The sequence below is a fragment of the Myxine glutinosa genome, chromosome 14, assembly GCF_964187855.1.
Source record: "Myxine glutinosa chromosome 14, kmMyxGlut1.1, whole genome shotgun sequence".
Lineage (NCBI taxonomy): Eukaryota > Metazoa > Chordata > Myxini > Myxiniformes > Myxinidae > Myxine > Myxine glutinosa.
The window spans coordinates 35,535,253-35,556,477 of NC_136274.1; the positions used below are offsets into that span (position 1 = coordinate 35,535,253).

The window sequence follows — 21,225 nt, forward strand, 5'->3', positions numbered from 1 at the left end:
GGCCACAATTTAGAAATGGACGCGGTTGGCGCCTTTCTTTATTTCTAAAGAAGCCAGAAGGCCAAGTGCACTCCATGAAGGCAAGACCAGCGGCAGAACATCGGCCGGCTGCGACACCACCGGTGACCATGGACACTTAATTGTGCATTTTTATGAACACTTTATTGGTGCACTGGATGGTGCTGACTGTACATAATGGGGTGGTGCTTTTGGTGCTTGGACGGGGTGCTCTGCACATTATTAAAGGCCGTAGGGCCACAGGGCACTCGTGGGTTGGTGTATCGATGCTGGCATGCGTGCTCTCTCTCTATGCATAACATCTGCATGTGTTCCTCAAAGAACAGGTCCTGGATCGTAGTGTAAATATCAGTCTTGTGTAAATAATGCTCCCTACCGGCTGTATGTTTAGTTTGAGAATGCTTTCCGCGATTCGGTTATCCTGTGGATGTGTTTCTGTTAGGAGAAGGGTGCAACGTCGCAGGGGGACATATTTACTCATTTGTGAACATCTGTAAAACTGTCGCACTCAGGGTTGAGTTAATAGTAGAGGGAACTACATCTGAGTGCCACACTAACGTAGGTAAAAATTTATCGGGTCGGGCCGCCCCGAGGTAGAGAAGGGTGCAATGTTGCGGATATGGGATTGGCATCCATCCATATCCGCTTGTAAATATTCCCCTATTTCCTCCATACTTCCCAACTATCCCCAATCCCCCATTCCCTAGTCCCATTTTCTGTAAACAACACTCTGTAGACCCGACCTCCCCCTATTTCCCCCATTAAATGTCGCATCCAGGTCCACCGCATCTCACGTAGACAACTATAGGACATCTTGCTAGTTATTCTTAGTCTATGTCAGTTAAGGACTCGTTTCCATTAATTCTGACTCTTCGTTGCACCAGAATGTGATTGTATGGCACCGTTAGGAAGTTTAGGACCTCCCAATACCTCCCCGCAGCTCTTCCTCACGGTTCAGCAACAACAACAACAACAACAACAACGGCGGCGGCGCGGGGAGTGCGCGTCCTCACTCCGGCTTGGTTGGTAGGGGGTGTTGGGAGGGCACCAGGCCTTTCCAACGAGCCGCCATCGAACATGTGCTCGACGGGGTTACCACGTAGGGGCTCGCTGTCAGCTCCTCGTCAAGGGCGGAGCCCGGTAACCCCCGCACCCAATAGAAGCGGCGGACCGGTCCCATCTGGGGCGGAGTCAACCAGCCGAGGGCGTGTGACTCCCCGCTGAGCATGCGCAGGAAGAGGGAGGTGACGTCAGATGCGCACTGAGCTTGAAGCAAGAGAGACGCCACCTCCGAGCGCTGTGAGGCCTCCCTGGATCTATTGGACCGTGCTTGATCCTGTCCCCGAGCCAAGGTGCACCTTGTGCTATCAACCGACCTGTCCTTCCCTGCCATCAATCCCTGTGTAAGTCAGCCTTGTTCCGTTTGTCTGTGGTCTGTTTGGGATAGATAAGATTGTATCTAAGTGCCTATCTCTTCTGTGTCTTTTACCTCACTCTACCTTGTAATCTAACCCTTTTCTCCACCACTAATTATATCCTCCTCCGGAGGTCTTGAGAACTGTACCCCTTGCGTCGTTTCATTTATCGCAGTCGTTGTGTCCTTTCCATCATTGATTTAGCGTAGCGCGATTTGGCCAACGTTCGAGTGGAATCGGGTGAGTTGGGGAAGAATCGGGTAAACTGTACGAACACGGCGGCCATTCCGCTCGGTCAAGCAACAGCTTTAGCCGTGTCTGTAACATTTGCTTACTTTTCTGAAACTACACAATATTTCGATGAAACTTCACCACAACCTTCACCACACGTGATGTACCAAAGTTTGTTCACGGCATTAAAAAAAATCTGCCCTTTTAAGGTTCTAGGGGGGTGTAGCCGGAGGGGGGGTTCCCCCAAAATAGGTATTTGCTTTATTCTCAGAAACTACACATGCAATTCTGATGAAACTTGACCACAACCTTAATCACCTGTGTTGTACAAAAAGTTTGTTCCTGGAATTTAAAAAATCGGGGTCTAAGGTGGTCTATGGGGGGTGGGGGGGAGGTCTTGCCCCCCAAAATAGGTATTTGCTTTTTTCTCAGAACCTACAGACGCAATTTTGATGAAACTTCATCACAACCGTCATCATCCGTGTTGTAACAATGTTTGTTCAAGGCATTGGAAAAATTGGGGTCTGAGGAGGTACAAGGGGATGGGGGGGGGGGGGGGGGAGGGATTTCTTCCCAAAATAGGTATTATTTTGTTTGTTTGTTTGTTTAAAGTCTTATGAATATGTTAGTATGATTCTACATGCTACCCTGTCTTCCAGCAACCATTGAAATTGGTTTAAAATACCCTTAGTCGGTGCAGTATACTGTTTATTCTACCAGGTGAGCGCCAGGTGTATTGCCCCTATGTTTCTTTTTTTTATGTTGAAGGCTCCAGTCACGGACTGTATCGTCCACATCGAGGCCAGACCTTAAACAATGGAGCTGCATTGATTGAGAAGTGGAGAAAGAGAGAGTAGCCTAAGAGTTTTTGAGGAAGTAACAAATCTGCTTTTTGAAAAGGGGTTTTGTTGACCTCAACAATAGTTTGTGGTTGAATTCCGTGACCTGATATGAAAATCCTCTTCAAATTTCAATCAATTCGATGAAAATTGAGGATTTTAGAAATATGGCCTCTGTTGACCTTTTGGCCTATGTTGACCTAAAAAATGATTGGTGATTGAATCAAGTGAGCCGATATGAAAATCCTCTTCCAATTTCAAGAAAACCGGATTAAAATTGATGATTTTAGTAATCTGGCCTAAGTTGACCTTTTGGGTTATGTTGACCTAAAAAATGATTGGTTTTCGATGTATTCTCAATATGCGCTATATCAAATGGGCATGTAACATGTGGTAAAGTTTTAATTTCCTCCATTGAACGGTTTTTTATGTACACTCTTAACAAAATTCAGACACGTATATACGTACATAATATGTACGAGACTGATTGCTTACCCCCGCTCTTCGCTTCACCTCACGGGGTAATTAGGTTGCCTTTCACCAAACCCAGATGTGCTTGGGCCAGGGTGGGGTGGATTATACATAGTTTGTTATTATTATTGCCAAATTATTTACTATTATTATTGTTGTTGATATTATTAGTATTAATGAATATGTGCGTCGTTGCAATGTTATCATTGTTTTGTTATTTATTTTATAATTAGAATGCCATGCCGTGGAAGGACCTATTAAGCGGCTTTATGCACCTTAACCTCAGTTACGAAAAGTTCCATTCATTCGTTTGGGAGGACAAAGATGGCGGACAAATGGCTTCAAAAAACGAGCTTCCCCTTCTATCCAGTCAGTATAGAGATCAGCGGTTCATTCCAATTGCTTCAGTGATTGCAAATTTTGTTCCTTCAGTGGAATTATTTATTTGCTCGTGCGATGTTTTACGGATATGGACGGTTTGTGGGTTATGTAAACGACATACATTGATTAAATGGCTGTAAAGGGAGCGAACCGTACACACGACGATGGGACGAATCTGCACATTGGGGAATCGCGAATATGCTCCTTCACAGTTTCTTGGAAGGATCGACAAATGAAAAACACCGAACACGGAGATACTGGTGAGTTTGCACACGACTGTTACGGCCGATGCGGCAGACAGTCGGACAGGGAAGGGACTTTGTCTGTGTGGAGTTAATGCGAACATGACGGCGGAAAAATCCTACCATTGCGAATTCAAGATGAAAGATGTTGAATGAACGCGACCCCTCGTCAGGAAGTCCGTCCTGTGATATGTGTTGCCGCCTTACCGCCCACTCGTGCATCTGGGGGTGGGGAGGGTCCACATGTGGTGTTCGTGCGTATGACGACCTTCGCTCTGTCAGCATAAATAAATAAATACACGTTGGCCGTGCTGTTGTAGCTGCACTTTTTTTTTTCCTTCCAGAGCGAGGTTCATGGAAGATAAGGTTTGGGGCAACACCGGAGCGAGGATCATGGAACTGGAAGATAAGGTTTGGAGCAACACCAGAGCTAGGCTTATGGAAGAGAATGTTTGGGGCAACACCAGAGCGAGATTCATGGAAGAGCAGGGTTGGGGCAACACCGGAGCGAGGTTCATGGAATAGCAGGGTTGGAGCAACACCAGACCGAGGTTCATGGAATAGCAGGGTTGGGGCAACACCGGAGCGAGATTCATGGAAGAGCAGGGTTGGGGCAGCACCAGAGCGATGTTAATGGAATAGCAGGGTTGGGGCAACACCAGGCCGAGGTTCATGGAATAGCAGGGTTGGGGCAACACCGGAGCGAGATTCATGGAAGAGCAGGGTTGGGGCAGCACCAGAGCGATGTTAATGGAATAGCAGGGTTGGGGCAACACCAGGCCGAGGTTCATGGAATAGCAGGGTTGGGGCAACACCAGGCCGAGGTTCATGGAAGAGCAGGGTTGGGGCAACACCGGAGCGAGATTCATGGAAGAGCAGGGTTGGGGCAACACCGGAGCGAGGTTCATGGAATAGCAGGGTTGGAGCAACACCAGACCGAGGTTCATGGAAGAGAAGGTTTGGGGCAACACCAGGCCGAGGTTCATGGAATAGCAGGGTTGGGGCAACACCAGGCCGAGGTTCATGGAAGAGCAGGGTTGGGGCAACACCGGAGCGAGATTCATGGAAGAGCAGGGTTGGGGCAGCACCAGAGCGATGTTAATGGAATAGCAGGGTTGGGGCAACACCGGAGCGAGGTTCATGGAATAGCAGGGTTGGGGCAACACCAGAGCGAAGTTCATGGAAGAGAAGGTTTGGGGCAAACCAGAGCGAGGTTCATGGAAGAGAAGGTTTGGGGAAACACCAGAGCGAGGTTCATGGAGGGTAGGGTGGGGCCAACGGCGTGCACAACCGGCAAGGGGATGACCAGGAAAGGAAGTGAGGGCGAGAAGGGGAGGATTCATTGAAATGAGCAAGTAAGAGGGTTGGATGAGGAATTAGTTAATGGGGGGTAACAAAGATTGTGGGTCAGTATGGGCGATAACACGAGGTGCGATGCACTGCCTGCTTGAAGCCTTAGAGGGAAGATGGTACCAAGGTTCCATAAATGGCAGAAGTGAGGAATAAAAGTTTGTAAGTTATGTTATGTATACACATCGGTTCCTTGCAACAAAATGAAGACCTTGACAGAAATGTGCGCATCATATACTAACTGTCATCTTATCTAGTATATAACTTCAAGTGCTTGTGTATTTGTTTGTTATTCCTTCACGGCCAAACCGTAGCACCTGGTGGCCCCAAATTTTGAATGTAGGTACTTTACAAGCTGGGCAACATTGGCCTTGAAGGTCGTTTTGAGGTCAACAAAAGCCGCTATAAAGTGTGTTGGGATGTGGGACTAGGAAGTGCTGCCAATGGCCCGCAAGCAAAAGGTAACCACCATGAGGGCAATATTCACCGGCACCATGAACAAATTACAAATACCTGTCACCTTCAGTCGAATATTCTCGGCCGGAGTGGCGACCGGCTGAGGATACTTGTGCGGCCATCCAAGCCTGAAAGCTATTTGGCATCAGGTTGGGATAGGGAAACAATGGCCATTATTCCACCACAATGTTGTGGTTTTCAGCACCACTCCACTTGGGACTTGGGTATTCCATGCCAAAAATAAACCCCCACTGGTGTGGGTAACACCTGCAGTTGCTTGGATTGCTCAGCTGAGGGCACCAACACTCAACGGACACCCGGTGGTCTGGGTGCCAACGGGATTGTTGAAGAGAAATGAAACTACCCGAATATTTCACAGACTACTTTGACAAGGCCAAAATATGAGGAAGTTCCATCTCTCACCTGCCCTGATGACTTGCCTTGGGCCATGTTGTGTACACATACACTAGGGTTCACGTGCTATGTTTCCAGGTACTCCACGCATTGTGTGCCATGTTCCCATGTAATTAGTGTAAGTGGAAGCTCACTACTCGGTCCAGCGTGAGGTTTCCATGGGCCATACCATTATTGCAAGGCAAAGGTGTGGTTTTGAATGTCAAACATGGTCAAATACCATTCCCTTTTTGTCCCCCCGTCGCACCGCGGAGCGAAAGGGGGACTATGGTTTTCCCCTCCGTCCGTGTGTCCATCCGTCCGTGCGTCCGTTTGTGCGTAAGCGAAAGACCGAATTCGAATTTGGTGTGTGGGTGCAACCCACGTCAAAATCCAAGATGGCCGCCGCCATGTATGTCTGACGCCATGTATGTCTGAACCTTGTGAGCAGAATATCTTGAAAACTAAGCGAAGTACCAACGTCTAATCTGGTGTGTGGGTGTATCTAGCCATAAGGAAGAACGCTATTGAAAATTGGGTCGCCACGTCAAAATCCAAGATGGCCGCCACCATATATGTCTGAACCTTGTGAGTGAAATATCTTGAAAATTAAACGAAATACTAACTTCTAATCTGGTGTGTGGGTGTATCTACGCATAAGGAAGAACGCTATTGAAAATTGGGTCGCCACGTCAAAATCCATGATGGCCACCTTGCGTCTTCCACTTTGTCAACTCACATCACTGCACCGACGGGGGACCTAGGCGTAATTTTAGTTTGATTTGCAATGTGATTGCCTCTTCATTTCTCTCTCTTTTTGTTGGTGTTGATGTGTGCTGCAGAATATGTCCGCCTGGCAGTGCCACTTATACAGCAGTCGTGTCACTGGGACTGCGGTCTGGCTTGTGCGCGCATGGCAAGTAGGTACGTTCACCAATAAATCGCACACACGACGGCCTGCATGTACAAGAGCATCATTGAAAACAGCAAAAACACAAACAGGGACGGGATGAAAGGGGCCGATAGGTAGGTTGGTCAAGAGGTATGAGCACTCACGTCTGATCTGTCTAGCATGGGTTAAAATCTCGGCCCAGCTATAAACTATCATCCTGGTGTTTCACAGGTCGGGTGAGGCATCAGTGTGTGCCGTCCCTTGGATGGACGTTAAACTGGGTGTCTCATCCACCGCATTAGTTGGTGGGGGTTAAATATTCCACGGTGGTCTTTGCAAAGAGTAGGTGAGCTATTGTCAGTACCCTGAACGAATTGCAAATTTCTGCTCTAACCTGTAGAGGGCACTGCATCAGTGACAGCTTCACACCAAGAAAATGATTCGACCTGAAGCCATGCGCTGCATACGAAAGAAGGAAGGGAAAATTCATCTCATGATGTTGGGAATTCTCAGCACTTTGTAACCTCCTCACAATGTTGAAAATAGCTGCCAGGGTATCACGAAACTATCAAAGATGGTTCTTAAGTAGCGGAGTTCCCATACAAGCTAAGCTCTTGCCATTGCAGCCAAAAAATCCGGAGAGAGGAGTGGGAAGTCAGACAGCTGGCCTTACCTGCAGCTTTTGGCTGCCATTCATAAACATTGTGGTTGAGAGGACAATAATTGTAAAAACGATCACAAAGTAGTGGATGGAAGTCGACCAGCAGTAAATATAGTCTCTAATTGGTACAAAGAACAGTTGACAGCTTTGGACACCTGAGCACCACAAGGGCTCTACACGGAATGGCGGTTGACGTATCTTTCCCCCCTCAAAATAGTAATGTGGAGATGGTAATCCCGATGTTTCACAGGCAGGGTGATTCATCAATGTGTGTGCCATCCCTAGGATGGACGTTAAACAGATATCCCATGTTGGGGCATGAGGTGGTAGATGTTAAGGAACCCACAGTGTCCTTTGTGAAGAGTAAGCGAGCCATCGCCGGCACGCTGAACAAATTTCAAATTCCTGCCCTAACTATGGCCAGCCAGTAGCCAGTAGCCAGCCAATGTCAGGCCTGGCCAGCCAGTTCATGAAAGATTTCCCCAGCCACCCCCATAAGAACATGGGAATGATTATGATGGTTAAACAAAAAAGAAGGTTTTTGTCATCACATTTTCAACAAACCTTTATTATGAAAACATGGAGAAGACAAATTAATAATTGGTTTAAAATGTCAGAGCAAAAATCACAGTCAGTCGAAATAGGCCTTATTAGCCTGTATTCCACGCGTCAGCATGAGACGGCTGGGGTTTTTTAAAAATTGCTTTACCCTGCTTTATTTATTTACCCTTTGAGCTTCAGTGTCTGATCCCCAGAGCCCATGTCATCAAATTTTCAACAAACCTTTATTATGAGAATATGGAGAACAATGATTAATACATTTAACATTGTTTTGCCTGTTTTCAGCAAATTTAGTTCGAGTACAAAGTGAATGTGGATGTACTTTGCATTTGGAGATGCTTTATCGTTATTGTTTGTATTCAAACTATTTTGCCTCGCCATTAAAGGCTCAGAGGAGCTTGTACATGTATCACATCTGGGACAAAGACATTTAATCCTACATCAGTGTACTTTGTGAATTACAAGAATGTTATGAATCAATCGACAAGCGTGTAATAGATGGGATTTCAACCTGGGCTCCCTGCATCATGAGCCAGAGGTTCAGACGGAAATACGACGAGGCTGAACCAACTTTGTCTTTCTTCAAATACATTACCACCAAGTAGATTTGAGCTGAGGAATGTTTTGTCCAAACCTCATATCATCCATCTCGCATTGCAGTCATGCGGTAGCCTTGACTCACGGCACAGCAGCAGTGGAATAATCAAGCCCCATAGTTTTCACAATGGAAATTAATATGAAGCCATTTTGCACTAAAATGTTCCTGCATCACATTTCTGTCTGTTGGATAAGTCCAAAGATAAACTAAAAGCACGCTTCCGCCAGGCTGACCACTCTACGTTTTATGCCCCACTAACAGGTCGGATCTGGATTCAGGTCTGAATCAAAATCTCATCGGCTTGTTCTTGTCACCGACACAACTCGTCCACCAAATTTTGTAATAAGTCGTCCACAACTTTTTGAGATATCGTGCTCTATATCGTTCTTGGCACTATCACTCAATGGTGACGAATCATTTAAATTCTCAGATCCAGATCCGGATCTTCACCAAACTCGAATCATTTCGTCCTTGTCGCATACTAAAGCTCTGCACCAAATTTCGTCCGAATCAGTCCACGTTTTGAGATATTCTGTTCACAAACAGACAGACAGACAAACAGACAGGGGTGAAAACATAACCCCCATCCACCTTTGGTGGCAGAGGTAACAAATGCATTTGAAATAGTTATTTATTGCACTACGATGTATTATTGCGCTACGATGGCAGTAATTATTTGTTCTGGCAGGATGGCCTAGAGCAGTGGTTCTTAACATGGGGTGTATGCACCCCTTGGGATGCGAAACAGGCCGGCCAGGTCAAATACAAGGTTACTAAAAAGGAGTGCTAAGAATCGAATTCTAAGACCTGTGATAAATCATTGGTTTTTGACAAGGAGTGCGAGAAAATATTCTGAGAACCGAAGGCGTGCGGGCACCAAAAGAGGTTATGAACCTCTGGTATGCACTCTGGGGTTTTTCAGGCAGGGCGAGTATTCAACGTGTGAGCCGTCCCTTGGATGGGCGTTAAGACCGTCTGCCAGCACTCGTCGCTGGTGGACGTAAAAAGATCCCAAGGTGTCTTTCGCTACGATGAGGCGAGTTATCGCCGGCACCCTGGAACAAATTGCAAGTTCCTGCCTCATCCTGAAGACAAGTGGAGTGGCGACCCAGTCTTCGTACTTACCGGTCTTATCCAAGAATGAATCTTCTTTGGATCCTATGGCTTTATGGGTATTTTGGGAAAGATGGATGGATGGGTAGATAGTTTGTTCCACAATCTCAAGATTTATTCCCCTTTAGATTTGTGGATTATTGGTGACAAACCAAAAAGGTCACTTTTGCATTTCGATAGCGAACTATTTATTTTGTTTCCCTGCGCAAGTTCAGGTTGCGTGTGTTCAAAGTGCAAACTCAAAGCATACCAAGAGCAGTCTTTGGGAAAGTTCATTCCACGAATGTAAAACTTTAAAAATGCGCTTTCGATTTGAATCATGTCTGCGGCCTACATGCCACAAGTGGTCTAATGTGCTTCGATATGACTGAATGACATCAACACTTTAAACTTCCCCCTCCCCGGCGTTGTATTAACAATTCAATTTGACCGGTTTGTCAGGTATGCTCGTGGTGTGAGTGAGGAAGAGTTCCTCGCAGCCTACCATAAACTTGGGCTAGGACAGAGTGTGTGGACCATAGACTTGGCCTTCTTGATGGCGACCATGAATCTGTCACACCATTACTGCACCCAGACACTCGGGGTCAACCGGAGTTATGAAAACCAGGTAAAGCCTATTTCTTTTGAAGCTGTGGTCACTGATAGTTTTGGGGACATTGTGGGTGGGGGAGGGTTAGGGTTAGTGATTTGGAATTTTGTTTGGCTTACCTGGCATTGGTTGGTGTGTGTGATGCAGGAGTTTTACCACCATGACTTTGCAACCGACGAGCTCAGAGTAAACCGGAGGTTTGCAGATGCAGCCAATAGTGGAGTGAAGGTGGAGAAAAGGTGTGTAACGTCACAAAGTGGTGTCATTGGTATAGGGTGTACTATAAAAAAGCTGGTTTTTATATGCTTGACCTTTTTGTTTATTGTCCTGTAATTATGAGACTGGCATTATTAGAAAGAGCAACTGAAAACGTTTTATAAACCAGGATATTTGGTTGGATGATGGCGGAATTAGTCAGTCATGATATACTTCCACTCTGAAGAATGTTCTTCACCAAGCCGATACATCAACCTGATCAAAGAAAGAAAGGACAATCAACGGAACCTTGTTGAGTGGCTCTTTGTAAAGGTGCCAGTTTCGTAATCATAGGATTATAATAATTTTACGCGAACGTTTAAGGCCACAGCCCATGCAATGCAATTTACCTTGCAAAATGAAGCAGACTATACCAACTTGTACATTTACCTTCTCATGTCCGAGGCGAGATGTCGACATTAATGAGCATCTATGTTCAGGGCAGTGTCAATGTCCGAGGTGGAGACTCATCTTGCAGCTGGTAACGTGGCTATTGTCCTCACTGACGCGACCATTCTCCGTTGTGAACTCTGCTCCCCACCCGCTGTCAGCTACTGCTGCTTTGGAAGTGCACTGCCGAGCCGCTACCCATGCCACAAACATCAGTACCAGGGCCACTTTGTAACGGTGTGTGGCTACAGCCACCCTGATGGGTCTGTCTTCTACAATAACCCAACCTGTGACAGTGAGTCATGTGACTTTGGTGTTCTCACAGAAAATTACTTCAACTGTGTCCGCAAAATTACTTCAACTGTCCGTTCTACCGACTCCTCTCCGGCCTTGCTCCCCCAGCTCTCTCTGTGCTTTGTCCCCCAAATATTCCTACAGGTCGCACAAGATCTGCCAGCAAGCCTCTGATGGTTAAACTGCCAAAATCTCAGCTCTCTGCTCACCTTCACTCTTTCATTCCTCTTTTCTCCCGCCTCTGGAACAAACTCCCACACTCCCTTCAATCCCACTCCTCCCTCCAGGTCTTTAAAACAGCTGTTCACCACCATCTCTTATCTTTCCCCATCCAAAACCTTGATCTTTTCTACCCCCACTAATTCACCCCAGATCCACCTTGTTTGAAATTCCAACTTCTTTCCTGGAAGTCCCGGCAGTGTCCATATGTTTTATACCTCTCCCACCCCCCCCTCCCCTCCCATGCCCCCGCCCCAAAGCCCTCTCTCTCCCACAGATCTCTCGATGTCCCTGCTCTCAGATGTTGTGTTTGCGTTCCTCCCCCTCTCGCCCCATCTTGTCTACCACTCCCCATGTTTTATGTGTCGGTTTGTCTTTCTGTGTGATTAATGTTAGCTCTTTCACGAGCTTCGATATTGTATCCAAAAAAACAAACAAAAAAAAAATCCATACTGTGCGTTAACCAGATCTTTCTTGACAGCCAGTCCTACATCAATGGCCAAGAGTACAGTATTGTTAAACAGAAACCTCAAAATCAGGTGTAAGCATCTGTCTGTGCAACCAGCTCTATAAAGTGTGTCTGTTCTGCCAAAGCAGTTTCTTGTATGCTTAAAATCCTGGGCAGGTCGCCACTCTGATGCAGGATACTCGGCTGTGTGTGTAGCAGCTTGTAATTTGTTCAGGGTATAGTTTGTAGCCAGGCTGAGATTCGAACCCAGGCTAGACAGTTCAGATACCTCTTGGCTATCCTGCCCGGCCATTTATTACACGTACATATGCACATGGGGCTGGAAGCTATTGAAGCTAGACAAAATGTCTATTTTAATTAAATGAATAGTATTTAACCTTTTGTTTATTTGCAGCACTTTAAAGTCCCATCTCCTACTAATTGCTGGAGGAAAGAGCTACTCGTTTCGACCACCTGCTTTTACCCCGTGTGTGAAGCATAAAGTGGGGATAAGCAACTGGTTCTTTCTGTCTGAATAATGTCAGTCTATGATCGAGGAACAACGTGATTTCAGTTGAATTTTACATTTTGAACATTGTAAGACTGGTTGGACCATGAACCTGCAGTTTAGCAGTACTTGAACACTGTAGTCCAAGTACGCCTTGTTGGCACCTCCAAAATCTTTCAATTTAGCAGTACCTGGGCAAAACTTAATATAATCTCGATCAATAAAATTTGCTGCACACTGAGGGTGAGCAACAGCGAGATTCAGACAAAAATGGCGGCTCGTGCTCGTAAATATAAGATAGTGCTCGGAAGCACAAAGTAAGACTTGAAAAGACCCATCCCATGTCTGTTTAAGACTGTGTGGAGTAAGGTGTTCTGTGGACTCCACAGTTTTTTTTTTGTTTTTTTTTTATAATTCCATCACATCAAACCAATACTTGCACAAGGTGGCTAAAGCAAAAACTTGTAAATGTGGCTAAAGGTTTTTTTGTTGCTCACTCCCACAACATTAGGGGTAGGACTTTAACTCATATGTAAACAAAACGGAACCCCTTAGCTACATACCCATTAGCTTACTTCCAATCATTAGGATGATCATGGAATAAATCATCCCAGTTAATATGAAATCCTTCCTTCTCTCCAATAACCTCATCTCAGATCATCAATTCAGATCAAGACCAGGTCATTCCACCTTGGATGGATGGAGGCCCTCCCTCAATGTCAGACATGAGTTCAGGGCCGTCTCTCCAGACATATCTCGAGCTTTCGATAGTCTGGCATCCCTCCTCACTCTCCAAACTCTGTCTTATGGCATCCAAGGCCAACTCCACACATGGCTTACTGACTTCCTCTACACTTGTACTTTGTAGCCAATGTTTGGCGTTTGGCTGTCAACTAAATCCTTTCATCTCCTCTCCATATTAAGGCGAGAGTGCCCCAAGGCAGTGTTCTGGGACCAGTCCTATTCCTGATCTTCACAAATGATCTCTGACTCTGGAAAATCCCCTTTATCTATTTGCTGATGCCTTCACTCTCTGCTGTGACATCCTTCAGCCAGGCAGGCTGCAGTCTGTTCCCCCTCTTCAGACCTTAAAATCACAAGCTTGTCAAACACTTGGAATGTCTTTCAATCCTGACAAATCTCACACTCTATCTCTCTCCGAAAGGACCATCTGGCAAACCCCCACGTCTACTTTCTTAATCCTCTTGCGGAAGGTCAGTCATTCAAACTCCAAGGTCTCACGATCCGCCACAATCTTTCTTGGGCAAACCACATTTCAAAGTTGACCTCCAAAGCCAGTCACCAACTGGGCATCTTGCCTCCCCTTCCCCAGCCCACCTTCTTCCTAATTTACAGTTTTTCCTTCCCGAGAGTATGCTTTTGTATCCATGTTGCCCACCCCCACTGCATCCTTCCCTACATCCCCCAGTTGTCCAAGTTTCCCTCTATTTTTGTCCTTAACTCTGCTGTTGGTGTTTCCCCCTCTATCTACTGTTCCTTTTGTTCTATTCAGCATCCTGATCCGTTCAGTGTTCTATCTCTTCCACAAGTCTTGACTTGGTATTAAAATAAATAAATAACTAAAGGGTTGGGAAACTGCGGCGTTCCTTTAAACCAAAAATACGAGTAGTATTGTATCTGTATTAGTTCCGCTGCCAGTTTGCAGTAGGCATGAGGCCTGCATTTTGGACTACCTAGCAGTCTCAGAACTGCACGACTCGTGCACTTTTAACAGCTAAAGACAAATTGCATTTATTACATTTTTCCCTTCACATTATTGTCATCGAAGCATTTCAGCAAATGGAATTTCCCAGATATTTCTGCTAACTCAGTGATAATCGTGCGTGCCATTGAGTGCATGACTGGTTGAGAACAAGTAGTTCGATATTCTATTTTTAAAACCGTCTCCCATTACACATGGTCAATTTTAAGACACGATTATTGAAAAATGAATTTGAGAAATCAAGTGTTGCCTGCCGTCATGGTCACCGGACAAGGCCCAGCTGTCAAAATGGAACATGTAGAAAAGTTCACTGTATCAAGATGTGCTTCTTCACACAGTGATGTTAATTGAAATGTTCAATATTGATCAGACGGAATAATTAGAGATTGTTTACGGGTTTCGCTTGAATGTGAATCATTCCGTTGCAGTTTATTTTTATTTTTTTCTACAAGAACAAACAAAACTTATGGAAGAGCAATAACTTCTTTTTTTTTGCAAGAACCTGGACACAGTCACACATCACATTTAGCACAATCATGGCCTTCACTTTGGAATATGTTCTTGCATGTGCATGTGCAATTGCTCAATTGTCTGAATGAATGAATGATCGTTTTAAGGCCATTTTCCCCGCTAGAGCAGGGGTTAGCAATCATGGTTCCCCGTTTGAGGCAATGTTTTTATGGCCGGATGCCCTTCCTGACGCCAACCCTTAGTTGCCTCTTACGATGCGCAGGGATACGGTGTACCTATTCTAAACCGGGGTACACACCGGTACACAATTGCCTCTTCCGTTATATTGGTTGCGGTTCGTATGCAGCCTGTGGCTGCTTGATTGCATCATCTTCTGGAGGCGTGGCTGTGTTGCTGATGCAATGTCCCCTGTTACCAGTTAGCTGGTACTCATTTTACTGATCTAGGAAGGATGACAGGCCGAGCCAACCCACCAATGCTGAGAGCCAAGGAAGGAAGCAGCATGTACCATTTAAAAAGTCTTTGGTATGACTCATCCAAGGTCAAAATCAAAATCAAATCAAAGACTTCCCAGACTCAGAATAGTCTCCAAGTCTAACCCCAAAGTCACCGGATGTTGTATCAGTCCTTGATACAATCTGTAAATTTAGTGGAAATGGTGCAAAAAAGTGTAAGTGGGTACACCTTTTTATTTCCTTTTGGGCATTAGCGAGCAGGGGTGACGAAGCATTTTCAAAAATTATGGACGTGTGATTTTAGCCATATCAATCAGACTATGTCGGTTACATCTTTCAGACATTCTAACTGCTTGATCTTGTCTCTATACCCCTACGACCCCAACAACCCTTTTTCAAAAGGAATGTGCATCTGCACCGTGAAGAACTTTAATGAAGCCCGGACAAGTTACGGGACAGACGAGGACATCCTGTTTGTCTACAAAGACGCACGTTGAACTCCAACCAGAGGTATTAATCGTGACCAAGCTTCACGCTCTGCTCTGGGAATTTGTTTACTGCACTTCGGAAGATTCAATGATTTGCTGTACGTCTTTCAACGTATTCGTCACGACAAATCAGACATGGACAGCTAATTGTCCGATTTGTACCGTTTGAAACCGCGGTCGTGTAAATCAAACGTGATCAACTCTTTAGTCAGGTTTATTTTTTGTTGTTTCAGTTTGCACAAGGTTTAAAAATAAAATAATAATAATAGCTGCCTGTATGACTTTAGTGCTTAAGAATTGCAAAACATTGGGCATTCAGCTGAACCCCCCCCCCCTCTCCACCCTCCTCCCTTTTACACCCACCTCTCCCTCTTACACACACCCCCCACCCCTCCCTGCCCCACAACGCTGCATTGCAAATTGAATGTTCCTCATTGCTGAGGCATTGCCTTTGCAGCCACTATGGAGAACGACCTTTCAGTGTCAACAACAGAGACATCTTCTGCTATAAAATATAGCACCGACACAATTCTACAAATAAAACAGGTTTTGGTGCTTTCTGCTGCCACAGGAAGTCTCAGCAATGCTGTTCTCCAATGCTTTGCTGGAGGTATTCTTCGTAAAGCTGCTTCTGCAAAATTAAAGGGATTTTCTGAATCAGCGTGACGTCATCACTTTTAAAATGTAATGAAATCCAACAACCATTTGCATGCGAGATATGGTTGTTGGTAAAAATCGAATGTTGCGCAACTTGCTTTGTGTGGACGCAGATCCCCACCACGGCTAACAAAACTCCACAACAAGGTGCCTGTCTTGTTACGCATGCACAGGTGGTTTGGAAACTGATTTGAGGGGATTGATGGGAAATGGAGTGGTTGTGAATCGTAGGATGTAAGTAGTGGGGTACACATCAGGGAATTCATAATTCATAATCAATTATCAGGATAGTTTGGTGGAGAGTGGGCTTTCATATTTGCAGATGACACTAAACACGAATCTTGTAGGTAAGGTAGATAGCAGGGAGGTAGTGATCAGATTTAGGATAGTCTAGAATAGATAATTGGCACATGCCATTTAAAATAAAGAAAATCAAGATTACATAATATGATAAAAGGGTCAACTTTGGAATGTGCCACAGGAGAAGGTCGTAATAATACAGGAGGGGGAGAAAACAGGCTGCCGACGTGGCAGCTACGGGTAAAGCCAATAGGAATTTAGGTTGTATTTATAAAAATAAAAATAAAACCACCTTTAGAGGCCATTTTTCCCCGCAAAGCAGGGGTTGGCCTTTTTCGGGAACCGTGGTTGTTGTTTTTCGGTCCCCTTTTTGAAGCAATGTTTTACGGCCGGATGCCCTTCCTGACGCCAACCCTTTTTGCCGCCTTTAACGACAAACAGGGAATTACCAGTGAACTGGTACTCAATTGGAGATATTGGGGAATTACCAGTGTATTTGTAGGGGGATAAATGAATGCAGAAGTTTGAATCTACAGTTTGTAGGGGAAATTAATGCAGAAGGAAGCGTAGGACGGGGAACACTGAGAAAGACTTGGCTAAAGGTGGTGGAAGAAGAAATGTGGGCAAGGGGGTTAACAAGGAGAGATGCAGAAAATAGGGCAAAATGGAGAAGATTGTCATGGGGACCGCAAGGCTAACCCCCGCTCTCGTAGGGAAAATGGCCTTAAAATGCCAGTTGTTGTTGTTGTTGTTGTTGTTGTAGGGGGATAAATCATAAATAAAATGAGGTAGTGTTAACACTGCATGGGAATGTAGTGAGGCCCCATCCAGAATATTGTGTTCAGTTTTAGTCACCACAATTCAGGAAGGACATAAATGCTGCTGCTGCTGCCATAGAGAGGGTCAAGTGTACAGTGACTAGATCAATTCCGGGTTTAGCTAGACTCGGCAAGCTACGAGGGGTCGATGAAAGACAGGATATTCTAGATGTGGCGACAAAATAAGTGGAGACGTTTTTCAGCAGAAAGGACATTGACAAGACCACGGGAACGTGTCGATTGTTGCCGAATAATCACCAGGGATTGTATATGGATGGAACACCCCAATGTATGGCCAGCTTCAAGATCACCTTCACCCAAACGTAGTTTCCATGGATGGAAGGGTTTCATTTCCAATGCAGTAGTGTAAAATTTACCTCAAACAAAACCTTTCACTATAAGCAAAGCACCAACTTGCCGTACTCAAAACGGCAAACTTGGAGATGCGCCGGTAATCAAATGGTAATGCATTTTACCACTCCGATCGAGATAACTAAAGTATCTTAATGCATTTAGGAAACAAAAAATGGATAAAACAAAAAAAGCAGTGTTCGGTCATATAGTGCAAAGCTACAAACAGACACAGTCATTGTATTCATAGTCCATCTCGCATTTACCTTCTTGCTGCAAATGACGTCGTTCACATAATCACGACAGCCCTCCAATTTCCGTCGCTCACGCCTGCTCAGCCGCTGCTGCAGTCTGTGGAAGAGAGATGCACATAGCTTATGAAGACAGAGGCAGCACGTCATCACGAGACCTGCAAATAATGCTCCTGGGAGCTCACCTGCAAATAAACCAAGCGCAGAGGAGGAGAACGATGCAGATAAACAGGAAGAGTAGAAGCACCATGGTTTGACTGTCATGCGGAACCAAACTCCAGCACCAGCTTAGCGGTGCCTAAAAAAGAATGGAAGAGGTTAACAGAAGGGGTAAAAATACATTTCCGGGTCACGGAATTTTGAGGTCGGCACTCACACACATGAAGTGTAGCAGACCAGTGAGGTCGGCCCCTAGTAACGCCACAGCAGTTTCATCTTTGATGCTCGTCAGAATGAATCCCAGGAAGAGCGTTGCGGGCATGAAGAAGCCGAGCAGGCCCAGAAACCCACCCAAGCATATCGCTCGCCGATTATTCATTCCTGCCTCACTGATGGGACAAGGAGAGCCAGAGAGCAGGTGATGAGAATTAATTTTGCTCCACGTAATGGATTTGTTTAATTAATCATTTGGTGTTCCCATCTCAGCAAATAGCGCGTGATTCTGCGATCCCAGGTTCATGTACCGTTGATTTATTTCATCTTGGTTAATGCAAAGGGACACCAGTATGGCGAAATGTCGTATGCGTGGGAGGGGAAAGGTTGCATTCAAATTCTCCACACATTTGCTGTGGTATCAACAATTTTGCTTTTCAAAACTTCACCTTGGGTGACTCATGAAAACCGCAATTCTAGCAACTAGTGCGGGCCACGGTTCTCTTTAGCATCGGCATTTTCAGCTGGTGTGCTGCTCATTTAAACGGAGCTCCGCTGAAAGAAGGAAGCTTATTGTATTTTTCAGAAGCACATCGACAACACTGGAAGGTATTGGTCATCTGGTCCTGCATGCCAACATAACTCCAGTGGAGGCGTATACAACAACAACAACATGCATTTTAAGGCCAATTTCCCTGCAAGAGCGGGGGTTAGCCTTGCGGTCCCCATGACAATCTTCTCCATATTGCCCTATTTTCTGCATCTCTCCTTGTTAACCCCCTTGCCCGCATGTCTTCTTCCACCATCTTTAGCCAAGTCTTTCTCGGTCTTCCCCGTCCCCTACTTCCTTCTACATTCATTTCCATCACTCTTCTCAACCAGTCACTTTCATCCTTCCTCAACACATGACCAAACCATCTCAACCTGTTCCTCTTCACAGCATCCATCACAGGCTCTATTCCCATCATCTTTCGCAATTCATCATTTGTCTTCCTCTCTCTCAATGATACTCCACACATCCACCGAACCATTCGCATTTCCACCCTTTCCAGCCTTCGTTGCTGCTCTACGTTCATTACCCATGTCTCGCTCCCATAAATCATAACACTTCTCACACATGCAGCATACACCTTTCCCTTCAGCTTCAACGACACTCCCCTCCTCGTCAGCACGCCACTCAGTTCCCGAAACTTCTTCCATGCACATCTCACTCTAGCAACCGTCGCCAAGTCCGATCCAGCTTCTCCATTCAGCATGTCTCCAAGGTAACAAAATGTTTTCACACCTTCCAGCTTCACGCCGTCTCCAAGATCCAACTCAACATTTCCTCCATCTGGAGCTCCCCCTGTGCACACCTTACACTTGAATGTCGCTGCCACACTGGTTAATGACCCTCTCAAACCACTACATTTTTGATGAACCCACTCAGCGCACATTGTACATTGAATGGAATTCACTCCGACACCCTTCCTGCACACAGCACATGGCCACTTCCCAGTTTTTCCCACCTCACCACGTGCTTTACCACTTGCCATCACCTTCATTTTTCCGATATTCACCTTCAGACCTTTTGTCTCCATACATTCCTTCCACTTGTTCATCTTCTCCGTCAGTCCATCCATACTTTCTGCAATCAACACCAGATCATCTGCATACAACAACTCCCACGGTAAACCCTCCTTTACGTTCCAAGCCAGCACCTCCATCACAGCTACAAATAGTAGTGGACTTAGTACCGACCCCTGATGCACTCCCACCTTCACCTCAAACCCACCACTGTTCCCGTCCTTCGTCCTTACAGCTGTGCGCGCTCTTTTGTACATTGCCATCACTACTCTGATCAACCATTCCTCCACTCCTAACTTCCTTCTCCGTTATCTTCTCTGCCGGTCCTAAAACTGGGTTACTGTTTGTTTCAAGTGGGAGAAACTGCAACTGTGACAACGTGGAGTCCTACTTTTGAATAGGATGGCCTTCAGCCCAATCTACTCGTATCTGCTACAAATGCAAAGGAGAAGTGGTGGTAAGGAAACAGTGAAAACTTTGATGTGAAAAACAGTGAAGAAAAAAAAAACAATCATGTTGATTCCAGCAGATATGGTACTTCTGCCATCCATTCAGTCGCCTATCTGTGTAGTGATCTTGTGATCGCTTTGCAATGCGTCCATGCATCAGTTCTTCGTGTTTTGTTTAATATTTGTAGAAATATGATTTATTTAAAAATGAATGAAAGCTCGGAACAAAAGGATACCTTTCGGGAAGGTTGAAATGCACTCATTTGATCCTTTTACAGTGATCCAGTGTTCATGAGTCGGCTGGAAGGATGGTCTGGGCCCTAGAGGTAAGCACATTCACCTCTAAGCTGTCTAGCCTGCATTCGGAGTTCGGGCAACCTATAAACTGTCGTTCTGGTGTTGCATATTCTCTGATGTACGTTAAGCTGGCGTACCGTCTGCTGGCATTAGTTGATGGACGTTAAAGATCCCACGTTGTCCTTCACGAAGAGTAGGCGAACTATCGCCGGCACCATGACCAAATAAATTCCAAAATTCCTACCCTAATAACCTCAAGTCCCTGTCGCAAAGGAAAAAAAGTGCAAAATAGACGTCTTCATAGACTTCCAGTCCCTTGAGCTCGGTCGTGCCATTTTTTTTTTTGTCTCTGCCGGATACCTCAAAGATAAGTACTCCCGGTGGATTTGTTGAGTTTTTGTTGTTTATTTTGCTGTCTGTGTTTACTGTATGCTTCTGATTTGGTTTTTGTTTTAAAACTTGTGCCAATTTATAAGTATTCGTCAGACTTTTCATGTCGGGTTTTTGAGGCCTACATTTTCCTAGTTTGAGTCCACAATTGTCTTTTTTATTGTCTTTTCTCCCTACTACCTCCAGGCATTTCTTTTTCTCCCCAGTCCCTTTTTCTCCATAAATCCTCCCATTTAGAACCCCTGTTGTGTGTCTTACAATAGACTGTGTCTTACAAGAAAAAAAAATCAATTCCTTATTTATTACCTCCAAA

General features: G+C 45.3%; 3 protein-coding genes across 20 annotated transcripts in view; 1 reads left to right on the forward strand and 2 right to left on the reverse strand.

The window, feature by feature from the left end:
* The window catches only part of LOC137439615 (serine/threonine-protein kinase TAO1), a 71,638-nt gene extending 67,817 nt beyond the window's left edge, over window positions 1–3,821 (reverse strand). The window contains exon 1 of the mRNA XM_078768467.1: window positions 3,721–3,821. The gene's annotated coding sequence lies outside the window, so the exon portion shown is untranslated. The remainder of the gene's footprint in view (window positions 1–3,720) is intronic.
* GUCD1 (guanylyl cyclase domain containing 1) lies at window positions 3,357–21,187 on the forward strand. Of its 17 annotated transcripts, none has more exons than XM_078768473.1 (8): window positions 3,363–3,615; window positions 3,942–4,008; window positions 6,639–6,716; window positions 10,063–10,228; window positions 10,358–10,449; window positions 10,906–11,150; window positions 15,376–15,483; window positions 20,504–20,546. In XM_078768473.1, the coding sequence occupies exons 1-7, from the start codon at window positions 3,486–3,488 to the stop codon at window positions 15,468–15,470; spliced, it is 873 nt and encodes a 290-aa protein (XP_078624599.1). In that variant the 5' UTR covers window positions 3,363–3,485; the 3' UTR covers window positions 15,471–15,483; window positions 20,504–20,546. The 17 variants fall into 17 exon arrangements, 15 of the variants coding, with proteins under 15 accessions (XP_078624608.1, XP_067991649.2, XP_078624599.1 ...); XM_068135545.2 differs by lacking the exon at window positions 20,504–20,546 and adding an exon at window positions 15,919–16,121 and having other exon boundaries at window positions 3,364–3,615; XR_013621438.1 differs by lacking the exon at window positions 10,906–11,150 and having other exon boundaries at window positions 3,357–3,615; window positions 20,504–20,551.
* LOC137439616 (uncharacterized) overlaps window positions 15,660–21,225 on the reverse strand; it is a 38,399-nt gene continuing 32,833 nt past the window's right edge. The window contains exons 9-12 of one of the 2 annotated variants that reach the window (XM_068135543.2): window positions 18,215–18,386; window positions 18,024–18,136; window positions 17,854–17,938; window positions 15,660–16,092 (exon numbers count right to left, since the gene is read on the reverse strand). In XM_068135543.2, coding sequence (XP_067991644.2) covers window positions 16,039–16,092; window positions 17,854–17,938; window positions 18,024–18,136; window positions 18,215–18,386 — 424 coding nt within the window. In that variant the 3' untranslated portion in view covers window positions 15,660–16,038. Of the gene's footprint in view, window positions 16,093–17,853; window positions 17,939–18,023; window positions 18,137–18,214; window positions 18,387–21,225 lie in introns of those variants that run through there. The other variant, XR_010986959.2, reaches the window with a different exon arrangement.